At 59.6% G+C, this 23,025-nt stretch overlaps 2 protein-coding genes across 3 annotated transcripts; one reads left to right on the forward strand and one right to left on the reverse strand.

The window, feature by feature from the left end:
* Positions 1–803: 803 nt before the first annotated feature.
* TACC3 (transforming acidic coiled-coil containing protein 3) lies at positions 804–17,143 on the reverse strand. 2 transcript variants are annotated; one of them, XM_070613474.1, is made up of 15 exons: positions 16,938–17,143; positions 13,840–14,002; positions 13,535–13,677; positions 11,247–12,173; positions 10,331–10,406; positions 9,939–10,092; positions 7,489–7,541; positions 6,946–7,049; positions 6,354–6,438; positions 5,997–6,101; positions 4,910–5,030; positions 4,027–4,187; positions 1,489–1,595; positions 1,273–1,393; positions 804–1,023 (listed from the first exon to the last, which is right to left on the reverse strand). In XM_070613474.1, the coding sequence occupies exons 2-15, from the start codon at positions 13,999–14,001 to the stop codon at positions 958–960; spliced, it is 2,385 nt and encodes a 794-aa protein (XP_070469575.1). In that variant the 5' UTR covers position 14,002; positions 16,938–17,143; the 3' UTR covers positions 804–957. The 2 variants fall into 2 exon arrangements, with proteins under 2 accessions (XP_070469575.1, XP_008527554.2); XM_008529332.2 differs by lacking the exon at positions 16,938–17,143 and adding an exon at positions 15,909–16,664.
* TMEM129 (transmembrane protein 129, E3 ubiquitin ligase) lies at positions 16,119–22,263 on the forward strand. The gene is made up of 4 exons (XM_008529328.2): positions 16,119–17,106; positions 19,204–19,678; positions 20,401–20,560; positions 20,655–22,263. The coding sequence occupies exons 1-4, from the start codon at positions 16,902–16,904 to the stop codon at positions 20,901–20,903; spliced, it is 1,089 nt and encodes a 362-aa protein (XP_008527550.1). The 5' UTR covers positions 16,119–16,901; the 3' UTR covers positions 20,904–22,263.
* Positions 22,264–23,025: the final 762 nt, after the last annotated feature.

Raw genomic sequence — 23,025 nt, forward strand, 5'->3', positions numbered from 1 at the left:
CAGGCCACTCAAAGGGTCCTCTGGAGCAGGCCCAGGGGCCTGAGATGCAGCCCGAATGCCCACTGGGGCCTGGGGTGTCGACTCGGAGACCCCGCTTGTAGAGATAGAGCTTTTGTCGTGAGTTACGAATGTCTGTTCTGCTCAGAGTTCTCCAGAGGAGCCAGATCTCCACAACCTCATCTGTCTTATCTGATCCTCCTCCAAGAGGCTTTTCTCACAGGAAGGCTGATGAGTGCACGTCTGGGGGGAAACCTGAGTCTGCCGGGCAGGAGCTGACAGCTGGAGACAGACTTCTCCTCCCTCAACGAATGCTCTGCTCTCAAGGCCTTTCAACAGACAGGACGAGGCCCACGTGATTGAGGATGGTCCTTATGACTGACTGTGTTAATTAACCCCAACAACAAAATACCTCAGCCAAACCTTGTGAGTGATCCATTATCGGGATCCTGCAGCCTCGCCAAGTGACACCAAGCCAACCACCAGCTCAGCTCGGTGTGGTTTACTTCTGTACACTACAGCTTGAGTCCCTTTGGCTTTTGCTCTGTGGTCACAAGGCAGAGATGCACCCTCCCCACCCCAGAACCATGCGGCTGATGGGAGAAGGCAGGGGCAGGCAGGGGCAGACAGGGCGGAACCGGAGCCCTTCAGGCCGTCCCTTGAGCAGGGCCGCCCGTCTGCCCACCCACTGGGCAGCTACGAGGTGCAGGGTAGGGCCGAAGGCACAGTGGGTGACAGCAGCTGTGGGTCGGCTCCGCCAAGGCTGGAAAGCTTCATTTTAATCAAAACCAGGGCAAATTCAGTGCTTAAACTTAACAGAAACTTTATTTAGTCTTCTTTTTAAAGCAAACTAGTTTAAAAGTGAGTTGAGGTTAAGAGAAGAAAGAACATGAAACCTAATAGTTGGACAGACACAGACAGACAGACAGACAGGATGGGCACGGGTCAGGGGCTTCCACGTCAGATCTTTTCCATCTTGGATATGAGGTCGTCACAGATTCTGGTCAGCTCATCGTTTTCTTTAGTCTGAAGGAGAAAAGTGGGATCCCCAGACTTCTCATGACACCCTCAGGCACAGCACCTGGCCAAGGCGCTTGTCTGGCCTGGCCCCGGGATGTAGGGGCTGAGGAGGAGTAGAGAGGCCCGGCCTGGGAGCAGGCCACAGAGGCTTTCTAGAAGGTACTGCCTGACCGTCCCTGCTACAGGGCAGGTCCCAGAAGAGGAGTGGTCCTCCCCTCCTGGTCAGCCTGGAAGCCTTGGGTCCCCTGAGCCCACCTTCTGCTCCACGGTCTTCTCCAGCGAGTGGATGCGCATCTGCTCCTTCCTCAGGCTCGCCTGGAAGGCCAGGGCCTCTGCTTGGGCCTTGCTCCGGACCTGGGCGATCTCCTCGTTTGCCCTGGAGAAGCAGAGGGCAGGGCCGAGTGCGGAGGCTCCCTCATCCTACCCGCCTGTCTCCTGCCCGCTGTGTCCTCCCCTCCCCGCAGCACTCACAGCTTGAGTTTCTCTTCCGCGTGGGCCTTTAGCGCGTGGTATCTCTGGCCTTCCTTTTCAATTCTCACTATGTAATCCTCAACGCACTTCTTCAGCGATTCTTCATTCTTTAAGTAACGCGCAGATGTTAATGGCTAACAGGGCACTATTCTGTTTGCGACTGCCCAGGCTTGGCTTGGGGGTCCCGGGGTCAGGTGTGGACAGGCCCTCTGGGACGTTAGTGGAACAGCAGCTCGAGCCTCCTCGGAAGATGAGGAAGGCCACGCGGAAACGCTTCCCATTTTTATTTTGTTAAAGACCCCTCCACACAGCCCCAGACCTCCTGTGGACGGTCCCCTGAAGCCAGGCTTGACACCAGACCCCTCGACGGCTGCTGTCACCCTCTACAGGCCCCCTGCCCATTCCCTCAGCCTGCCTGGCACATAGAGCCCACCTGTGCACCCCCCCACTATGCCCAGGCGCCGTGGGAGAAAGTGGGCCATGCACCAGGTCCACGGACAGTTCCCGCAAGCCCCCCACTTCAGGGGCCAGGTCTCCCTGCTGGCCCCAGAAGGGAAGACGACAGTAGGGAACATCTGGACACAGGGACACGGCTGTCTATCTGAGGGCCACGTGGGGACGGCCTCCTAGGCAGTCGCACGCCCGGCTACAGGTGATGACACCAACTTCGGGCAGAGGCAGAAAGTAGGCCACTCCATCTCCTTCCAAGACTCAGTGTGAAGGATCGCACCCCTGCCACCGTCTGCTCGTCACACTGCTCCATCTCTCAATGCCCTGCCCCCCAGCGTCCAGCACTTGCCCATCAGGTACCAGGTCTCAAGAACAGTGTTTGCTCGAGACCTGTGGCCTTGTCTCCGGGCTGTGGAACGTTCTCGGCCAGCTCTTTCAAAGTGAGCCGTGTGGCCCCACAGCTCTCGGTCACACGCGGGTCAGGCCTTCTCGTTGCCTAGCCCACCCCTCCCTCGTCTCCCTCCTCAGCCCCAGGGACGCGGCCAGGCCCTTGCTCGGCGGCCCCTCCCCTGCCCATGGAGAAGCTTCCTGGCGGCCAAGCTCGCCCGCAGGCGCCCATCTTAAGTTTTGGCATATTTCCCAGTTCAGAGCGTCCGTCTGGTTCTCCTCTAGTTTTGAGGTCTTGACTACAATACTCCTTTGAATACAGACAACAGCTATTTTAAAGTCTGTATGTGTGTCCTCCAAGACGGGATGAGGTGTGCGAGGAAGCCCTGGGAGGGAGCCCGCACCGTCAGACTGTGGCTTGGCCACCCCAGGACAGGGCCGGACGCTGCCAGCAGGAAGGCTGCTGGGGCGGAGCACCCTCAAGCCAAATGCACTGTCTGCCTCTCCCAGAAGGGGCCCGCTTCCCATCCCTGCCACGCACCCCAGCTGGGAGCACTGACAGACTTTGGGGCACAGCCAGGCCTGCCGACTGCTTGCGGCCAGAACTAAGGGCACTTCCACCACCGGCCTCCCCTGTGTACACTCACACCTGGAGCCCTGGGGCTGTTTCCAGTGACTATTTCTGATCTCCACTCGGACTTTCCTGTCTCCTGTGTACCTTGTTACGCTGTGTCGGACGTTATTTGGAAAGCTATCTTAGAAGAAATGGAAGGTTGACCTTTTCTTCCATAGACCCTTTGGGCTGGCTTCTGCCCGGCAGCCAGAAACGGCCACTGACCGCCCCCCAGACTCTGAGGTGAGACGCCATGAGCTCAGCTACAACCTTGCAGGGCCTGCTGGTTCCAGTCCAACAGACTTCCAGGGCCACCCAAGGGCCCTCCCCTTGTGGTGACAGGCACCACCTCAGCCGTACCCTCTGCAGTCACGGCCAGCTTCCTCCTCCCACACTTCAGGCAGCGTCTTGCAGGTCCAGCCCAGCCCTTCCCCAGGAGGCCGGGCTACTGTGCCTCTACCACCACTTCCACGAGCTCGCGCTCATTCCCCAAGCCCGGCTCAGTAACTGTGGGTCATCCCTGTGCTGCCCTCTGCTGTGTGGGTGCCCTCCCTCTGCGCTCTGGGAGGTGTATCAGCTTCTTTAGGTATCTCCCCTCACAGAGAGAACTGGAGCAATGCCAAGGGAGGCAGGGGTCCAGCTGGGGTCGGTGTGTGTGGGGAGCCCTGTCCTGGCCTCATGCCTAGGATGTGCTGTCCCTTGCCTGGCAGCCCTGTGTGTGGCCCCAACTGGGCCCAGGCCCTCCTGCAGAAGGCAGCTGCTGGCTCCTTGGGGCCCATTGCACATCTGGGCACTCCCTCAGCTGCTGTACCCTGTGGTTCCTCTGTTAACGTACCTGGCGCCTCCCCAGGCAGACGGCACCTCGCCAGCCCACTGGCCAGACTGGCCTCGCAGCCCTGGTGCAGGGGAACATGCGGCCAGGTGCCGAGTTGCGTTCCCTTCACAAAGGACCAGGGTGTGGAGACGGCCTCCAGCCTGACGGGGCTGGGGCTGTAACCCACAGCAAGTGAGGACACAGGGCAGCCCAGCACGGTCAGCGACCACTGCCCACCCAGGGCTCTGGGGAGGACAGGTGCGGCACCACCTACCGTGCGGTAGCCTTCGATCACCTCCTTCTGTTTCTCGAACCGCTTGAAGAGGTCAGAGAAAGACTTTTCCAAGGAGCTCAGGTCTGCAGTCAGTTGGTCTTTCTCTTTGAGAACCTTCTGGATCTCAGCTTTGGCAAGTTCCTTCTGTTTCTGAGCCTCCTCTTGAGAAAAGGAGAGCAGCCACTCGGGATTAGAGGTCACCCACACGCGGGTGCCGCAAACGACGAGCAGGAGGGGAGGGGAGTGGTGGTAAGGAGAGGCGTGTTGGCCGAGGCTCGCCTGGGATCCTGGTAGAGGCACGGTGACGAGGCCCCTCCCCCGTGATTCCCAGGAGCAGGGCCAGGGGCATGAGTGCCCAGAAACAGCCATCTTCTCAACACCAGCTCCAGCCGGAGCCTAAGGGGCTGGACAGGGAACCCAGGGCCCAACAGCAGAGGTCCTGAGGAAGAGGGGTGGCGCCGAGACCCACAGGGACACCGGGGGTGACTCTGCAGCTGGTCCTCACATTTGGGGGCCTCTGAGAGCCTGAGTGGTGCCTGGGGTAAGGGCCGGTGCTCCCACCCCCCAGCCCCAGCCTGGACACACCCAGTGCCCAACACCCACAGAGGCTGCAGCTGGACACACAGCCACCTGGCGGGGTGCGGGGGCTGAGCGAAGATGCAGCGCCCATGGAGGGACCCTATCTGCTTCCCACCACGGCCCCAGCTTCAGGGGCTCACCAATTTGGGGGCTGAGTAGTGCCAGCTGTATGGCACCACCTGACCGCCAGCCGTGCCTGCACTGGCCTTGGCAGCTCCTCTACAGGGGCTGCAGGCCGCGGGCAGCTCTCGCTCCCAGGGGGGCTGCTGCTAGGAAGAGGGGCCTGCGGGTGCCTGGCACTCACCCATCGCCTGGTACACCATCCTCTCAAACCCATCCATGATCTTCCCCATCTCCAGGTTCTTCGCCTGGAGCGCCTCACACTCGCTCCTGAGCGACAGGTTCTCTTTTTGTGTTGCTTCCACCTGCACAACCACACACCAAGTTGGTGCTGGGCACCCCTCCCGGGCCCCTGGTCTCTGGGGCGACGTGTCCGAGTCAGGTCAGGGGATGGGCTGCAAGGAGCCCAGTCAGGCCTTGTGCCTCACTTGGCAGATGTCCCCTTACAGGGTGGCTGCTGTGGTAGGGCCAGCAGGTGCCAAGTGAGAGAGCATGTCTCCTGGGGTGTCCACCTGTCAGAGCCCAGAGGGCTCCCCTTCGTGGGCAGGTGTGTACTAGGGGTCCCACTGGCTCCCAGGAGCCCACGCCTGTGTGTGGTGGGTATGGGTAGGGGAGGCCTCCTATTACAGGGAGGCTGGGAGAGCAGCCTGCAGAGGGGAGGGGCCCAGTGGCAGAGAGAACGCCAGACTGGACCGCAGATGGTCTGAGCTGTGAGCTGCTGGGCCAACTCTGAGCAGGCAGGTGGCCATGGGGCATCGAGACCCAGGAGGACACAGCTGCCAGTGGAGGCAGCCTGGGCGCTTCTGGGCAAGTGCATGTCCCAGCCTGGGCCCAGCACACAGGTCTACCGAGGAGGGGCCTGGTCAGACACCACCCAGGGCATCACTGGGGCAGTGAGGGGACTCAGGGGCTTGAAGCTCAGTCCTGCCAGCTGTCCTACTCTGCCATCCCTAGGGTGGCTCAGAGCAGTGCCTATGGAGGACACATGAACAGGGGCACATGGACGTTCAGACCCTCAGCATGTGAACAGGTTCTCCGTGAGAAGCTGGGTGGAAACAGGACTTTCAGCTAACTGGTTGATGGGCCGGGGGCTCAGTAAGTGGACATGCAATGGCACCTGCAGCAGCCTGGGAAAGGCCAGTGCTCAGAGCCATCCACTCCTAGCTCTCGATGGGTCTCTGGAGCAGTCCGTGGACACCACACCCAGGGCCGTAACCAACAGGTGGGGGCAGCACTCTGGGAAACCACCCTCCTCTACGCCCTGTCCTCACCACAGCATCCAGGTCCTTCTGGCTGTACTGTAGTACGTCCACGATGGGTCCCACGGGCAGCAGTGGACCCCCGGGCCCGAGGACACACAAAGGTGGGTCCAGCACCTGCAGGGGTGACAGAGACCAGCTGGGCAAAAGCTCCTCTTGCATTCACCTCTGTTTCCGACCTGTTATCAGGGAAGACAGGCCCTCGGAGGCTAGGAGGTTCCCGGGAGAGCACGGTGAGTGACCTGTGACAAGGAGCGGCCCTGCAGCCCCCAAGTGACCCTCTGAAACTTGCACATCCCTGGAAGATAAAACCCAGGCTCTTAAAACAACACACATCTCTTTACACCACAGAAGGGAGGAAGCACTTACAGGCACATCCGGAGGGCCTAGGAAGTCAAGTTCCACGAGATTGGCGGCAGGCGGATTTCCCGAGGGCGCGTCCACGTCCTGCACACTGAGAGACCAGACCAGAACATCAAGACGCCTTGTTTTCTTCCAGAGCAGGGCTCTGCTCAGGTTTTCCCCAAGGGCCAGAGAGCAAATGTTTTAGGATTTGTGGGCCACATGGCCTCTGTTGTGACTGCCTGTGCTCTGCTGCTTTAAGTGCTAAAGCAGCCACACAGATACGTAAAGGAATGAGTGAGACTGCGTGCCAATAAAACTTTATTTATAGAAAAAGGCAGTGGGCCAGACATGACCCACGGCCAGAGGGCTCACTCCTCCTGCTCACTGCTGCCTGCGCTGCTCTGACTGTGACTGACTTCCAGGTCAGAGCTCCACTGACTGTTCCTTTTCAGTCACCCTGCCTGCCCCCCAGCGGCCCCAGCTCCTCTGAGCCTGCTTTTCAGAGACTGAGCCACGAACATCCCCCCTTCACCTGGGAGTCTCTGATCGCCGGTGCACCTGGTAATGGCCGCCTGCTAGCCCGCCCACCCCAAGCCCCATAGACTGAGGGGCGCACCTGTCTGTCGCGGGGACCACGGGCGCAGGTCTCTGAGGGCTGTCCATCAGGAGCGGGTCGAACTTGAGGTATAAGGACTGCTTCCTCAGGGCTGACTCTTTAAACTGAGGGAGGCGGGCACGTCAATGGGTTTGTGGAGTCCCTGACAAACAACAGCCCCAAGGGTGTGGGGCCTCGCTCACTGGGCAAAGGGCCCGGGAGACTGTGACACACAGTGAGACCCCTCCCAAGGTGGGACTGTCCCCAGCAGAGGAGCAATGTGCTCAAGGCTGCCTCTGGGTGAGTGGCCAGCAGGGGACCCACTGGGACCACGGGATGCAGCTCAGGAGAGAAGCTGCAGGAAAAGGGGCCCTGCAGAGACCCAGACAACCATCATGGCACTGGGTCGGCCACATCCTGGTAGATGTGGACACTGCTGATGTCTGACCGGAAAAACTGCGGTGGCTGCTGAGCTGTGACAGTGGCATGGGGCGAGTCTAGAAAGCGTCCCTTTTGGAGACACCTCCTTCAGGAAGGGCAGCCGTGAAGGTGCGGGGCCCTCACCAAGCAAGTCCCGAACTGCTCCAGGTAGTCCACCTCGGCTCCTGCACCTAGAACTGAGAGGGAGCGCATCAGCACTGCCGCCACCAGCCCACACGTGGCGGATCACGGCTCTCCAGTGAAATAAATGCAAGCTCAGCAGCTTCCATGTCCACCTTGGAGGGAGCCCCACAGCCAAGTACTCAGCCTGTGCAAACACTGAGCTGTGACCCGCCCACTCCACCATCCATCCTGGACAGGGGTCTCTGAAGTGGGTTTTCTGGCCTCATGCTAATGACACTTGGAGTTGCTTGTTCTGTGGGTGGCACCCCCCAGGCATGACAACCAAAAGCGTCCCCTTGGGGGCTAAACTGCAGTGGTTGAGAACCACTGTTTCAACTACCATAGAAAAGGCCTTTAGGGGCCAGCCTGGTGGTGCAGCAGTTAAGTGTGCACATTCCACTTCAGCGGCCTGGGGTTCACCAGTTTGAATCCCAGGTGTGGACATGGCACCGCATGGCAAACCAGGCTGTGGTAGGTGTCCCACATATAAAGTAGAGGAAGATGGGCATGGGTGTTAGCTCAGGACCAGTCTTCCTCAGCAAAAAGAGGAAGATTGGCAGCAGATGTTAGCTCAGGGCTAATCTTCCTCAAAAAAAAAAAAGAAAAAAAAGAAAAGGCCTTTAATTTCTTTTTTAAGATTTTATTTTTCCTTTTTCTCCCAAAGTCCCCTGGTACATAATTGTGTATTTTTAGTTGTGGGTCCTTCTAGTTGTGGCAAGTGGGATGCCGCCTCAGCATGGCTTGATGAGCGGTGCCATGTCAGTGCCCAGGATCCAAACTGTCGAAACCCTGGGCCACCGAAGTGGAGCATGCAAACTTAACCACTTGGCCATGGGGCCGGCCCCAGGCCTTTAATTTCTGATACTGTGACCTTCGTTTAAAAAAACCTCAGGCTGCCTCATGCCATATACAAATGTGACCTTAAAACAGACCAGACCTAAAGGTAAGAACTCTGACTCTAAAGGTAAATCTTCATGACGTTGGATTTGGTAATGATTTCTTACATTTGACACCAAAAGTACAAGCAAAAGAAAAGAATAGATAAATTGGGCTTCGAAGTTAATATTTGTCCTTCAAAGGACAACACTGAGAAAGTGAAAAGACAACCCACGGGGTGGGAGAAAATAAAGGATTCTTATCTAGGCTGTACAAGAAACTCTTCTAGTAAAAAGACAATTAAAAAATGGGCAAGGATCTGAGCAGACATTTCCTCAAAGAAGACACAGGAGAGGCCGACAAGCACAGGAAAGGATACTCTGCATCAGTTGCCATGAAATGCAAATCAGAACGAGGGAACACGCACACCACCTGGCTGACTGGAATCAGAAAGTCAGAACAAGTGCTGGCGAGGGCGCAGGGATGGGAGCCCTCACGCCCTGCTGTAAAGCGACTGCTAAATGGGGCAGCCGCTTTGGAAGACAACCTGGCAATTCCCCAAAAAGCTAACCACACAGTTACCATATGACCCAGGAATGCTACATCTAGATATATCTACCCAAAATAAGTGGAAAACATGTCCACACAAAAACGTGAACACGAACCTTCATAACAGCACTATTCACGGCAGCTGAAAAGTGGAAACAGCTCAAATGTTCCTCAACTTGGGAACAAACAAACAAGCTGGGGTCCACCCACGCAGTGGAACACTGCTCAGCCATGAAAAGGAATGAAACACTGGCACATGCTACACCACGGATGAACCTGGGCTGCACTCTCAGTGAAAGAAATCAGACACCAAGCCCACACGTGTAACTTCAGGCTCCCTGTGGGGCAGGCCTGCCCTGGCGGAGCTCATCCACGGCTCCTGGTCCCACCTGCACCGTGAGGACCCTGTGCTTATCCTGCCACAGACAAATGCCTCGTTCCAGCCTGTCTTCCCCGTGCCTGCTGGATTTTAAGTGACCAAAATTGAGGTCCTGTTACCTTGCCTTACATCTTTTAAAGCAATTAAACCGCAAGTTCTCCCTGAATGCACCTTAGATTAGTGACTGTTCCATGTCTGTCGTACAGAAGCACCACACCTAACACAGCCTGCGTGGAAGACCTGAGCTGCTCATTTTGTCACTGTGGGCTCTCATCCCAGCAGCATTTCTGATGATCAGTGAGGCCCAGCTGTTCACTATGTGCCTGCAACTGCGCAAAGCCTCACTTGTGTCTTCTGCCTGTTTCTCTGAGTCTACAACTCCCATTTCTAGAAATCCCCTATATTATAAAGGTTATCAGTTCTGTTCTCCTGAAAATGCCCATCTTTTGATAAACCAGAAGTTTCTGTGTGCATCACTTAAAGTCTGGGAACAGAGCAGCCTGTAGCATGATCACCCACAAACGCCAGTGAACACACATGCTCACGGGACGTATTTTAGGCAAATTGACAGCGGGGACAGATGAGTCATGACCCAGGGGAAACGTACCCTCAGCTGGGTCTCGGAAGTGCTCGTCACTCAGGTCTGAGGCTGGCTCTGGCCCCTGCAGAGGTGGGGACGCCGGTTTAGTGGGTGAGGCCGTCAGCTCACTGCATGGACTGCTGGTGGGAGCCAATGTGCCCGAAGAATTCACAGTTCCTTCCTGGAAGGGAGGTCAATGTCACCTTGGGTGGCTCAGTTTGAGCATCTCGTGCAGTCAAGAGTCCTGGGTGGGGCCTTTGCCTCATCTAGTCCCATCAAGATGGGGGGGGGTGGGGGGTAGGGGTTGAGAGGCAGCAGTGTCCCACCTGGTCACCCTCTACCCTGTTATGATATGCAAATTGTGGTGACAGTGCAGGGATGTGCTTGTGCTTGTTCACGCACACGCATGCAATCCGTACCTTGCCGACTGCTCCTGAGGTCTCTGCTGCGGTCTGCACCACAGGTGTGTCATCTGCGGAGGCTGAAGGCACCTGCCTGAAGAGACGGGTCAGTAGGGCCTGTGCCGGTGTCATCCCTCCCTACCCCCTGAGCAGCCACTGGCACCGTGGACCCTCACCTAGGAAGGGAGGCACAAGGCCTAAGCTGAGTGGCCTATCAAAGCCACCAACCTCTCCTGCATGAGGATCACGAGCCTCGAAGGAGGTTTTGGAAGCAGGCAAGGAGCTCCGAGGTCGTTTCAACTCAGCAAAAAGCAAACCACAAGGATTCATTCATCCTTTCTACCAGGAAACTGGCAAAAGCCTGGAGGGTGGGGACCCCCTCACGGGGCAGTTCTGGGGTGGGGATGGCAGCCTGCAGGGCAGTCAGGGTCTCTGCAGAGAAGCTGCAAGTCTGAGTGCTGGCCAGCCACTGGCCAAGCTTCTCTCAGGACTGAGCACTCACAGCCACCAAGCAGCTGTCCCCAGAGAGCAGTGAGCATGTGAGGAGGTACCCACACCAGGAGACCCGACAGAGCCTTAGGAACCACGCTCAGTGCTAACAGCCGCTCTGTCAGTTTTGGAATTATATGTGTTTTTTCTTCTCTAGGTATCTTTCTAGAAATTCCAAATTCATTACAGATAGTGTTCTTAAAAACCATGATGACAGCCCCCATCCCGTGGCGGGGATGTAACAGGGTGTGGGGATGCTCTTCCCACTATTTCCCGCTAGCTGTGGCTGCTGTGAGCACCCTTCCTTGGTCTCGGGACTCAGGACGGGCCCACATGTGCCCCGAGGCCCCTTCTCAGGGGGCATGTAGGTGGCATTTCTGTTCTCGGGTGCTCCAGCACACACACCACGGAGCAGCCGCCCCCAACAGCGCCACGCCACACTCACTGGTTTGGAGGTGAGTTCTCCACGGCCGCAGGCCCAGTGCTCAGCTGTGCGGCCCCGGGCCTGGCGGATCCGTCCTGGGGGCGTTCTGAGGGCCAAGCCTCCCCACCGCCTCCGAACGGGCTGACGTTTGGGTCATCCAACTTGTCGCAGTCCAGGTTGTAAGACCCCCCGGGAGGGGGAACGGGACCCTCACCCACCTCCCTGGGGCTCTTTTCCTGCCTCCCCTCCGGCCTCCGTGAGGGAGCCTTGAGGCCAGGTCTCTTCCCCAGCTTCCTTGGTGGGGGTGGCCTTTTGCTGGCAGCCTCGTCGGAGAAGTCAAATTCTAGCCTTATGGGCCCGCTCCTCCAAGAGTCAGCCTTTTGGCTGTCGGCCTCTTCCTCCTGAGGACTTGGGGACGTGGTGCCTCCAGCCCCCAGAGGGCCAGCCTGGGTGGTATTCTCGGGGTCGGCAGGGGCCTCGCCAGGCAGGTCTGCAAGGGGCCCTTCTCCATGTGCTCCTTCGGGGGCACCTCCAGCAGGCAGAGTGGCCCCGGCTGCGGAAGCAGGGATCCTGTGCGAGCTTCCTCCTGCCACTGTGTGAGGGTCTGCAGTTCTATCTTGGGGCACCATCCCAGGAGGGTCTTCTAGAATTTCAGGGGTGGACATAATGCTTTTCTCTAAGGAATAAGAATGAACGTTTGCCTCCAAGTCTTGCTCAGGGCTGCCAGACATTCGTCCTGGAGATGGCACTTGGTTTTTAAGACTTTCCAGCGTCTGGGGAGAGCTTGAGGGATTCAAGAGGGCCAGGGGAGCTGAGGTGGGCCCGCCAGAATGCCTGTCTTCAGAGGCTGGTCTCATGTTCCCTGGAGGAGGGTCAGCATCCACCACTGCTGGTTTCTGGAGAATTCCATCGGTTGTTTTGGTGTCCACTTCTTTGGTCAACTGTTGGCTTTTCAGAAACAGACTTAGTTAATACTAAGGAACCGTGAAGTTTTTTAGCTTTTAGTCCACATGAAAACATTAGCTTAAGACAAAAAAAGAACGTTCAGTCAATCCTCTCCCTGGGATGAACTTGCACAAGTCTAGTCCCGTTAATCAAGGCTGGTGGGCAACCTAGGGACAGACAGGCTTCTGAGAGAGAGCAGAAACCTGACGGACAAATGACCCAAGTTAAGGTTTTCTGCCCTACCCTATTTCCCCCTTTAGGTTGGGGACTACTAGCTACACAGTCAGGGATGGTCAGGGCGCATGAGGGTCAAGCTCTTCACTGAAGAAGAGACTGAGAACACTGCCTTAGCAGAGCAGGGCCCCGGCTCCCAGGGCCACCCTCTCTGGGTCCTCCTGGCCTGGCCTCTACTTCTGCTCTGTGGCACTGCAGAGACCTGGCAGAGACAGGAACTGCCCTGGCCCGCAAAGCAGGTCAGATCCTGTGGCCAGGAGGTGGGGTCTGAGTGGCTGGGTTCCCTCCCTTCTTGAGGCCATTATAAAAGAACAGTATTTGAGTCACTCTAATCTCATCTAGCTGAATTTCAAAAAGGACAAAACTGAAGTTGAAAAGTAGCAAGGACACTTGGGGAGAGGGACAGATTCAGGCTCGAGGTTCTTCCACTGGGAGACAGGACCACAGCCCCAAGAACGTTTCACTTAAGTTAGGTGAAGGGTATGTTAGTGACACTTGATGCAGAGGGTCCCTGGGGGCCGCCGTCAGGTTAGTTCAGCACAATCTGGGGGTGAAGAGCTGCCACCAGGGCCCTCCCTTCCAGAGGCGGGAAAAGCCATGGCACTTGCTTAGTCGACCACCATGCCCAAGCCAAACACCAAACTCAGGGTGAGGCTGCCAAGAAGCTTCTCCAAGCCAGTGAGGTGTTTAAGACCTGGTCCCTGAGGCCACCCACATTCTGACCAGATCACACAACAGACAGCGCCTCTGCCTTTAAAAGAACACGGCTCAACGTGCAAGCAGGAGAGACACCCCAGTGGAACGAGACAAAAAAGGAAAAACCACAGAGCACCCTTCCTTGGAGACGTGACCAGGACATTCTGCGAAGCTAGAGAAAAATGAGCCCAACTTGTTGGCAAGGGTACGACAAAAGAATGGAACATGAATTTTAAACTTATTCTAAGTATTCCATTATCCATTTTTCCACTAATGACTTCTGATGCCGAATACTTGGGACCATGCACTGCACAAGCTCAGAGTAGAGACCAGGAGGAACCCAACCAGATGTGACAGACAATAAGACAGAATGTTCCTGCCAAGTCCGTCAGAGATGCTATAAATTGCAGGACACGAACAGCACCCACACTTACTTCTCTTTCTGCGTCCAGACGTGAGGAGGGTTTCCTAACCCTCTGGCCTCACCCAGAGCAAAGCAAGCCTCCGGTTTGCTGCTCACAACAGGACTTAAAACCCTGTGCGTCTGTGGGTCCCGCAGAGGCGTCTGAAAAGTCACCTGTTGGGGAGGGAGAGAACATCTGTTCAATAATTCAAGTCTTCAACCGCTATGTGGGTAGCACCCCGCCCTGCCAGCTCAGTCAAGTCACCAGGAAAGCAGGTTTCAGGGTGACCTGACATGTGACACACGGTAGATCTCACATGGGCACAACGCGCTCACCTTCACAGCTTTTGCTATGCTCTTGGGGGGCACATTTTCTTTCTGTGACAGACGAAGAACAGATGATCTTCCGGTAAGCTCTGGTGGTGAAAACAGGAAGTCACAGTTCTCTGCACTTTTGTCACCAGTGACATTTTCGTCATTGAAGATCTGCAGACTCATTCTGAAAAAGCAGACAGCCTTTGTCAGCATGACGGCAGCGACGCTGTGGTGTCTCGACGCATTAAGGTAAAAACAACAGAGTTGACCCTGCACTGCTGCCAGGAGGATGTCCACCTTCCTGTGCAGCTGGGTCACACCTCAGGCAGCGTATTCTACCAGGCGGTCCCTGTCCTGCTTCAGGGGAGCCACCACCTCCCAGGCCCAAGGGCTAGAAGGGCCTTCAGCCTTTAGGGCACAGGAAAAACAAGGTGCTCGCAATAAGTTGAACTTTGTGGGTAAGAGTCAAGAGACAGCTAAGTGGTGGCCTGGAAGAAAACCGGAAGAGGCAGAGGAGGCCAGGGTCTCCCACAGGCAGGCCTCCACTCGAGGTGCTGAGGCCGTGTTAGAATTGGACCAGGTGGCAAAGCTGGCAGAAGAAAGAAAAGCAGAAAGGCGTGGCTTGCTCTCCCCCCACGGCGCTGTGAAATGGGGACCAGCTGGGGGCGTCGGGATGGCTGAGGCCTAGAGGAGGAGCTGGTGAAAGCAGTGAGGCGCAGAATAACCGGGTGGGGAGCTTCTACATCAAGGCCTGGAGTCTGGAAATACACTACCCTCCAGTCTGGCCCAAAAGGCTCTAGAACAGATTTCCTCCCTCCCACAGTCCTCATGACGGTTACCGATGTGACATTCTCAATCTAAGTCGTCAGAGACCTGAGTATCGATCTGCCCAAGGTGGCACCATGGGCACTTGCTGGTGGCGGGGGCTGTGGCTTGAACAAGGCCCAGGTGTCTGGGGCAGAAGGAGCAAGGGGGGCTGGGACGAGTGTGAAGTTGGCGCTTTGGAGGGCATTGGGGGGTGCTCCTTGTTTGTGTGTAGGACAGGAAGTGGAGAGTCAGAGACTCCTGCAGCAGGCCTGGGCGGGCGGTCAGCCCTGGCTTGGCCAGCAGGCCCCCTGCGGTGTGTGGAAGTGGGAAAGATAGTCAGAAGTCAAAGGTGACTGTCAGGTTCTCGGCCTGAGCAACTGGGTAAAACAGGGGAGGGGGCTGGATGGCCGTGGGACACACCAGGGGGGCCTAGAGAACAGGTTTTTGGCAGTCCTCTGCCTGGGGAAGGAGGGAGAACACTGACGGTGGCCTCTGTCATGTTTGGCTTCTACTGACAATGGGGACCAGGCCGGGGCTCCTGAGCAGAGGCCGCCCCGCTGCTGAGGACTGTGGTGGGGGCGGAGTGGGAGGGGAGGATCAGCAGAGCTGGGAGCTCCAGCCGCTCTGTGGGACAGGTGCAGCGGGAGGCGGGGACGGCGCACAGGTGGGGCTGGAGGAAGCAGCACCAAGCAGCCCCCACTGGAGGGAGGCGTGGCCACGCAGAGCCGGGAGGGGCTGGGCATCAGGAATCCCGTCTTGGACACCCGGGCGGGGGGCGGGCAGCGAGCCGGGCGGCATTCGGTGTCGGAGACGTGCATTTGCTAAACCACAGCTAGAGGTGGTATTTGAGGCTGGACGAGGTCACCGAGGTGGGGGGCGGCCCGCGGGCAGGGCCCGGAGGGACTCTGACACATGGACCTTCTGGAGGACCACCCTCCAGGAGGGTGACAAAAGGGACGGCGGAGGAGCCAGGAGGGCAGGCGCCCGTCAGGCGTCTCGGGAGGCGGGGCAGAGCTCAGCCGGCTCTGCTCCGGGCTGCGGCGGGCCGGCCGGTGAGCGTTGACCCGGCGGGAAGGCGGCCCTGGGGGAGGCGGGAGGAGCCGACGGGGCGGTCCCTGGGAGGGGGCGCGGGGGGGACACGCCAGCGCCGACCTGTCGCCGGGAGGAGGGCGCGGGGCAGGAGGGCGGCGGCCGTTCCAGGACGGACAGAGGCACGGGGCCGGGCGCAGGGTGGGGAAGAGGCTGGGATGGAGGCCCGGGCCGGGACCCCGCCGCCGCCTTACCTGCCGGCCACCGCGCGGAGCCGAGAGAGCGGGAGGCGCTGAGTCCGGGAGCCGGTCCGCCCGCCGCGGTTTCAAACCCCGACGGTTGGCGCGCGCGGCCAATCAGCGGGCGGCTGGGAGCGCGGCGCACGGGACGCCGGTGGCCAATGGGAGGCCGCGCTCCAGGCCACGCCCCCGCGCGCCTGCGGCTCCGCTTCCGGAGCGGGGGGAGGGCACGCTGGGCGAGGGGGCGCCGGAACCGCGGCGTGCCGAGCGGGCGGAGGGGAAGGGCTGCTCGCAGGCGGGCGGTGATGGCGGCGCTGCTGTCGCCTGGGGCTCTCGGGCTCTGCAGACGCGGCTAGACTGCGCGGAAGGCCCGGGGCCTGAGAGCCACTCGCCTGGGTCTCGGTTTTCCTAGCTGTGAAATGGGACTAGGTGTGGCGCCGGCCCCACGGCCCCCAGGGACGCCTTCCCGCCGGGTCAACGCTCACCGGCCGGCCCGGCAGCAGCCCGGAGCGGAGCCGGCTGAGCTCTGGCCCGCCTCCCGAGTTTGTGACAAACGCACGCCTTTGTTAATTTGTTCCTGGAGTCAGAGGACGGGTCTGGAGGATCATTCGAACCCTCGCGAGGACTGTTGCTGCAGCTCACAACTTCTGGCCGTGTGCTGGGAGCGAGAAATCCATTTCCCGTAGTGCCCCCCGGGACTCGATCTCTCACAGCGCCCTGCGCCGACTTGGCGGCGGGACTCCATCCCATCTCTCAGAGCTCTCCGCGGGCGAGGACTCCACCTCCCACAATGCTCCATGGGGACGCCCATCTCCCAGAGCGCCCCGCGGGCGGGGACTCCACCTCCCAGAGTGCTCCACGGCGGTCTCCCATCTCCCAGTGTGCTCCGCGGGCCCCATCTCCCAGAGCGCTCCGCGCCCACCGGACCGGGACGCTGGGGCCTGTTCCCGGTGCCGGGGGCTGCGGGACTGTCCCGGACGGCTCCACGGCGGTGGCGGCGGCGGCGCGATGGACAGCCCCGAGGTCACCTTCACGCTGGCCTACCTGGTGTTCGCGGTGTGCTTCGTGTTCACGCCCACCGAGTTCTACTCGGCCGGGCTCACGGTGCAGAACCTGCTGTCGGGCTGGCTGGGCAGCGAGGACGCCGCCTTCGTGCCCTACCACCTGCGCCGCACGGCCGCCACGCTGCTGTGCCACTCGCTGCTGCCGCTTGGTGAGCCGGCCGCAGCCCGCTCGGGTCCCCGCCCTGTGGGGAGAGTCGGGGAGGGCGCCCGGGGAGAAGCGGCCGGCCCCGAGCGTGAGGCTGCTCCGCCCGCCGGCCGCTCGCAGGGGGCGGAGGCGCTGGCTCGGACCCCGGGGGCTCCTGGGCGACGAGGTGGCCCTGCCCCGGGCCTTGGTCGTGGGCAGGGCAGGCAGAGGTGGGTGACCCTGGGCGGGGTTGTCACAGGTGCGGAGGCCGGGGAAGGCGTCTCTGAGGCCGGCACGCTCCCAGGTTGCCCAGGGGCTGTGCTGGGCAGTGCCCCAGGGGCTCGCTGGCCTCTGGGCGGCCGGCCTGTCACTGGGTGGACGGGGACTGGCTGGAGAGTGGGGGGCAGGCGGGGGTCTGGAGGACCCGCGGGCAGAAGCCGGTGTGGGAGGGTAGCGGCTTGGCCGCGTCTGCAGCTCTGTGGTCACGGGGGAGTGTCCTCCTGGCGACGGATGCAGCAGCCTGGCCGGTGTGGAGAGCGGCCAGAGGGGCCTGGGGCGAGGCCAGCCAGTGCATGGGGCTGGTGCCTGCGGGGAAGGTGGGCGGAGAGGAGCCCACGTCAGGATGGAGACAGGGCCAGCGCGGAGAGCTGGTGGCCATGTCCCCTGGGCCGACTGGTTACTTTGCCTGGTGTTGGGGTCACCGCCGGGCTCCTTCAGCCTGAGGACCCAGCACCCTGTGAGCAGGGCGGCCAGTTAGACTGCTGCCCAGACGAGGAACGTGTGGCTCAGGGCCTGGGCTCCCATGAGGATTGTGGGCTGGCTTCTGCCCTGGGAGCTCAGGAGCCCTGCAGCTTTCTGGAGCCCCTCTAACCCACCCTTTCTGAGGGCCTGTAGGGGGCTGGGCCTCCATCCACGGATAGACAGGGAAGTCGGAACTTACGGAGCTGAGTGACTCACAGAGGCCACACCTAGAGGAGGGCATGGAGCCTGGCCTATGGTTGGACACGGGATTTTGTTTTATTTTCCCACTTGTTTTGAGAAGTATTTTTTTTTTGGTGGGGAGACTAGCTCTGAGCTGACATCCTTGCCAGTCTTCCTCCGCTTTGTACAGGGGATACCTCCGCAGTATGCCTGATGAGTGGAGTAGGGATCTGAACCTGCGAACCCTGGCCATGGAAGTGGAGCACGCGGAACTTTAACCACTCGGCCATGGGGCTTACCCACCACCCCCACCACTCCCCCTCCGCCAAAGGCTTTTTTTTTGTTGAAGCTTTGAATCCTATTTATTGGCACATGGCAAATTATCTTAAAACATGATTTCATCAACAGCAAACTTTTATTATTTATGCAATCTCAATCCTGTCTCTGCACCCCCTCGCTATCTACTTCATTCATTTTTTCTGTTTGTTTGTTTCTGAGGAAGATTTGCTGTGAGTCAACATTTTTGCCAGTCTTCTTCTATTTTATATGTGGGATGCTGCCAAAGCATGGCTGATGAATGGTGTAGGTCCATGCCTGGGATCCGAACCTGCGAACCTGGCTGCAGAAGCAGAGTGTGCCAGACTTAACCACTATGCCACAGGGCTGGCCCCTACTTCATTCATTTTGATGTGCAAAGTGGCCTCAATCTGGCCAGCAGGGGCCCCAGAGCTGGCTCCTGTGTCCTTGTCATGGCCCCCACCATCTGGCACATGATGTCCCAGGCCTGGGATGGGTCACACTCAGAGGGTGGGGTCGAGGGGCTAAGATCCCACCCTGGGGAGGGCGGCTCTGCATTTGGTGACACTAGATCCTTGCATTTGTTTTTCCCATTCTAGGTTTTGTTGCTTTTTCTCAGTACTCACTCTTGTGTAAAACTGAAGTAGTGAATTAAAAACGTTTCACTTCATGTTGCGTCACTGTTGGTGGCAAGGGCTTAGTTGGGCCATTGTGGAGGTGGGTGAGGCCCACCTGCTGTGGGTACTATGGCCTCGCCCTGGGAGCTGACCAGGGCAGAGGGCCAGGACCAAGGGTGGGAACAAGTGAAGTGCTCTCCCCCCAGGTATAGGGACAGCACTGTGGCCCTCACTGGGAGATACTTGGTAGTCGCCACCTTTGCTGAGGCTCACTCTGTTCCTTACAGGCTACTACGTAGGTATGTGCTTCGCAGCCTCGGAAAAGCAGCTCTACTCCCCAAGCCAGGCCCCGGAGGCCTGGCAGCTCTTCCTCATGCTGGCAGTGACCCTGCCAACTATCACCTGCACCCTGATCTACTACTGGTCCCGGGACCAGTGGGCCCACCATCCACTGGCCCGCACCCTGGCCCTTTACGCCCTTCCACAGTCGGGGTGGCGGGCCGTCGCTTCCTCCGTCAACACTGAGTTCCGGCGTATTGACAAGTTTGCCACGGGGGCACCAGGAGCCCGTGTGATCGTGACAGATACGTGGGTGATGAAGGTGACCACGTACTGTGTGTACGTGGCCCAGCAGCAGGATGTGCAGCTGACTGTGACGGAGTCACAGCAGCATGAGCTCTCGCCGGACTCCAACCTGCCAGTGCAGCTCCTCACCATTCGTGTGGCCAGTACCAGCCCTGCCGTGCGGGCCTTTGACATCCGGTAGGCGTGCCCGAGGGAGGGCTTTGGGGGCTGGGGCTTGCAGGAGAACGCGTGCCCAGCCAGCGCACAGGTTCGTTTTTGTGCCCCTCTGGGAGGCGATGATGCGTGGAGTGGCCACTCCAGCCATCCCTCCAGCGAGACTCTCCCTCTGAGCGCCCTGCCCACCCCAGGCCCGTCCTGGCCCCTTGGTGCCTTGCCCACCTCGCACCCTACAGGTTTCCTCTGCTTCCCCTTTCTCCAAGTCTCCTTTCTCAGCTTCTCTGGGGAGCATGCTGGGGACGTTTGGGAGTTGTACAGGGTAGAGGCTTGGTGGCTGCCTCAGCTCTGAGGTCGTAGCCCGAGCTGAGGTCTTGTGTCCCATTCACGCTGTGGCTGTCCTGCCGTGCCCCTCCTTGGACACATTTTGGGCCTGCTGAGGGGCCAGCCACTCTGTGTCTCAGTGGCAGTTCTCCCTGCGGCCAGTGGGGTCAGGTGAGCGGGTGGTGTTAGGTCTGTGGGCTCTGGCCTCAGGGCTATCTCAGTAGGCTGGTTTTCATCAGGCAGCTGGGCTGTCTGAGTCCCCACGTTCTGTTTGGTTGTGGGTGCTCCGGTCACCATCACAGCTTTGGCCTCTCTGCCACCTGCCCCAGGATCCTTGCCTGGCTGCTCGGGCACAATGGCCCTGCCCTACAGAGGGGCCTCAGTCCAGTGGCCCCAGCCCAGCAGCCCCCGCCTTCTTGCAGGCTGAACTCCACGGAGTACGGCGAGCTGTGTGAGAAGCTCCGGGCACCCATCCGCCGTGCGGCCAACGTCGTCATCCACCAGAGCCTGGGCGACCTGTTCCTGGAGACGTTTGCCTCCCTGGTGGAGGTCAACCCGGCCTATTCAGTCCCCAGCAGCCAGGTGGGGGGCTGGGCAGGGGCGGGCAGGGTCCCTAGGGTGGGGGATCCCATGGGGCCATCCGGCCATGCTCCCTGTGATCTCGGCCCACCTGCAGGAGCTGGAGGCCTGCATTGGCTGCATGCAGACACGTGCCAGTGTGAAGCTGGTGAAGATGTGCCAGGAGGTGGCTGAGGGCGAGTGCCAGCAGTGCTACTGCCGCCCCATGTGGTGTCTCACCTGCATGGGCAAGTGGTTTGCCAGCCGCCAGGACCCACAGCACCCTGACACTTGGCTGGCTAGCCGTGTGCCCTGCCCTACCTGCCGCGCACGCTTCTGCATCCTGGATGTGTGCACCGTGCGCTGAACCGGCCAGGCCTGGGCGAGGGAGCAGCCTTGGGGGTCCTGGCCAGCCCTTCCAGGGCCCCTGCAGCCACCTTGGGGAGCAGCCAGGTCCCCAGGCCCAGAGCTCTTTTCCCAGCTGGAGGACTCACCTCTGCCCTGAGGCTGTCAAAGAGTAGGGGTGGGGGCCCTCCCTTTAGAAAGGTGGGGGCCCTTCTCTGTTGAAGGCATGGCAGTGGCAGCGGGGTGAGTCTTTGGCACCTCTGCCTCCTTCGCTCCCGTTCCTCAGGGTAGGGGCTGTGTTGGACACAGGGAACACAGCCTTGAGCCCATCTCCAGGGCATTCCAGGGCCTCTCGAGCTGTCTTCTGGGAAACCCCAGGATCTCTACCTTGGGCCATTTGCCTTATTTTTACTGAGCACACCTACCGCTGAGTTACTCTCGGACCCAGATTCCTCCAAGACTGACTGAAGCCTGTCTTTCTGCTCCTGTGTCCAAGCCAGCTGCTGGCCCTGTGGTGTTGGCGCCTCACCACCCCTCAATCCCCCAAAGGCTGCTCTGAGCACCCAGGGCAGAGCCTGTCTGTGGAGGGGGAGACCTAGGGTACCACCACTTCAGGGTGAGAGCACCACCCAGGGCTTCCCCTCAGAGGCTGGGTGAGGGGCTGGTTGCTCTTAGCTGCTGTTCCCTTAGCTGTGTGTTCGTGGGAGCCGCCCACCCCCTAGAGGCGCATTTACTCACATGTCTTTTGCTGCCCCTGAGTCCAGGGAAGGGCCAAGCCTCAGATTCCCAGCTAGGGGTGCGCATTGAGCTGAAAACCAAGTGCCACTGAGACATCCTATATCCAGACAACAGGGCTGTTGGGACACAGCACAGGGCTGGCCAGAACCCCCCAGGGTCCATCTGCTTCAGAAGGGGATATGCCCAGTGGTCAAGGGGCTGATGGGTGTGATCCCAATTTCTAGTGGCATAGGTGGGGAGGGGAGGGCAGTGCCAGGCCCCAGGGCCCAGCTCTGACAGCTGTGGCTGCTGGAGGGGACCCTTGCTTGGAGCCCTCAAGCCCTAGGGGGCCTTAAGTCCCCTAAACGTGGCTGGCTTAAGCAGGACTGATGGACCCAGTGGGCCTGAGTCACCCAAGGCCATACTAAACCCCGGGAACTTGGGAGCGGAGAAGGCCCAGCTCTGTGGGCTCCCAGGGCACTGGGCAGATGAAGGCCACCAGGGCTGGCAGCCAGGAGCCACGCCCCGCTGCAGCCTAGAGTTCCTGTGCTGCTAGGGGAGGGCTGTGTCTGGGGTAATTTTTAGCACAAAAGGTTAATTTTATAAAGAAACATCTGTTGTAGCAAAGTGATACAGTATTTAATAAAATGTTAGTTTGAAGTTTATACTACCTCTAAGTGGAATATTCTGTTTTTCTGATATACAAGCCGTGGTAACAGTTGCGGAGAAGCCATCTTCGACGTGCGCTGTAGGAACTTCCCGGCTACTTTCCCAGCTAGGGGCTGGTGGCTCTAGAAGCCTATTTCTAACACACCTGCAAGAGTGGGCGCGGTGGTCTTGGGCCTGGTATTTTGGTAGAGGGCAGTGGCCAGAGCCCTGGGGGCCCACGGGCGCGGGGCCTGCTGGTGGAGGCCTCCATCCCCGGCTGTGTCCCCTGAGGCGCGGGGCTGGCTTCGGGGGCCCTGGATCTCTGCCGGGTGAGCTCCCCGACAGCGTGCTTGCTGCTCTCACGGTGCTGCCGACCTGACGTTTCTAGGAAAGTGGTGCATGTAGCCGGCTGAAGCATGACAAATGGGGCCGAGGGCGCGGAGGGCCCGTAAGTGCAGGCGGGGCCGGGGGCGCGGAGGGGCCGTGGGCGCGGGCGGCGTCAGCGCGGGAGGCGGCAGAGCCCAGAAGGGACCGGCGTTCGCGGCGCGGGCGTCTCAGCGCGAACAACTTCCGGCTGAAACTGAAGACAGCGCTCCGCGCGGCCTGACGCTGCCGGCCGCCTCCCCTTCCGGGTTCCCGGTTCCCGCCAGCGCGGAGGCCGCCCCCGCCGGGCCGACCAATCGGAGGCCGCCCCGGCCTGACCAATCGGAGACGCGCCGTCTGCCGCCTCCCAACGCCCGCGTCGCGCGCCTCCGAATCTCCCGCCAATACCCCTCCCC

Source organism: Equus przewalskii, chromosome 3 (assembly GCF_037783145.1).
Source record: "Equus przewalskii isolate Varuska chromosome 3, EquPr2, whole genome shotgun sequence".
Lineage (NCBI taxonomy): Eukaryota > Metazoa > Chordata > Mammalia > Perissodactyla > Equidae > Equus > Equus przewalskii.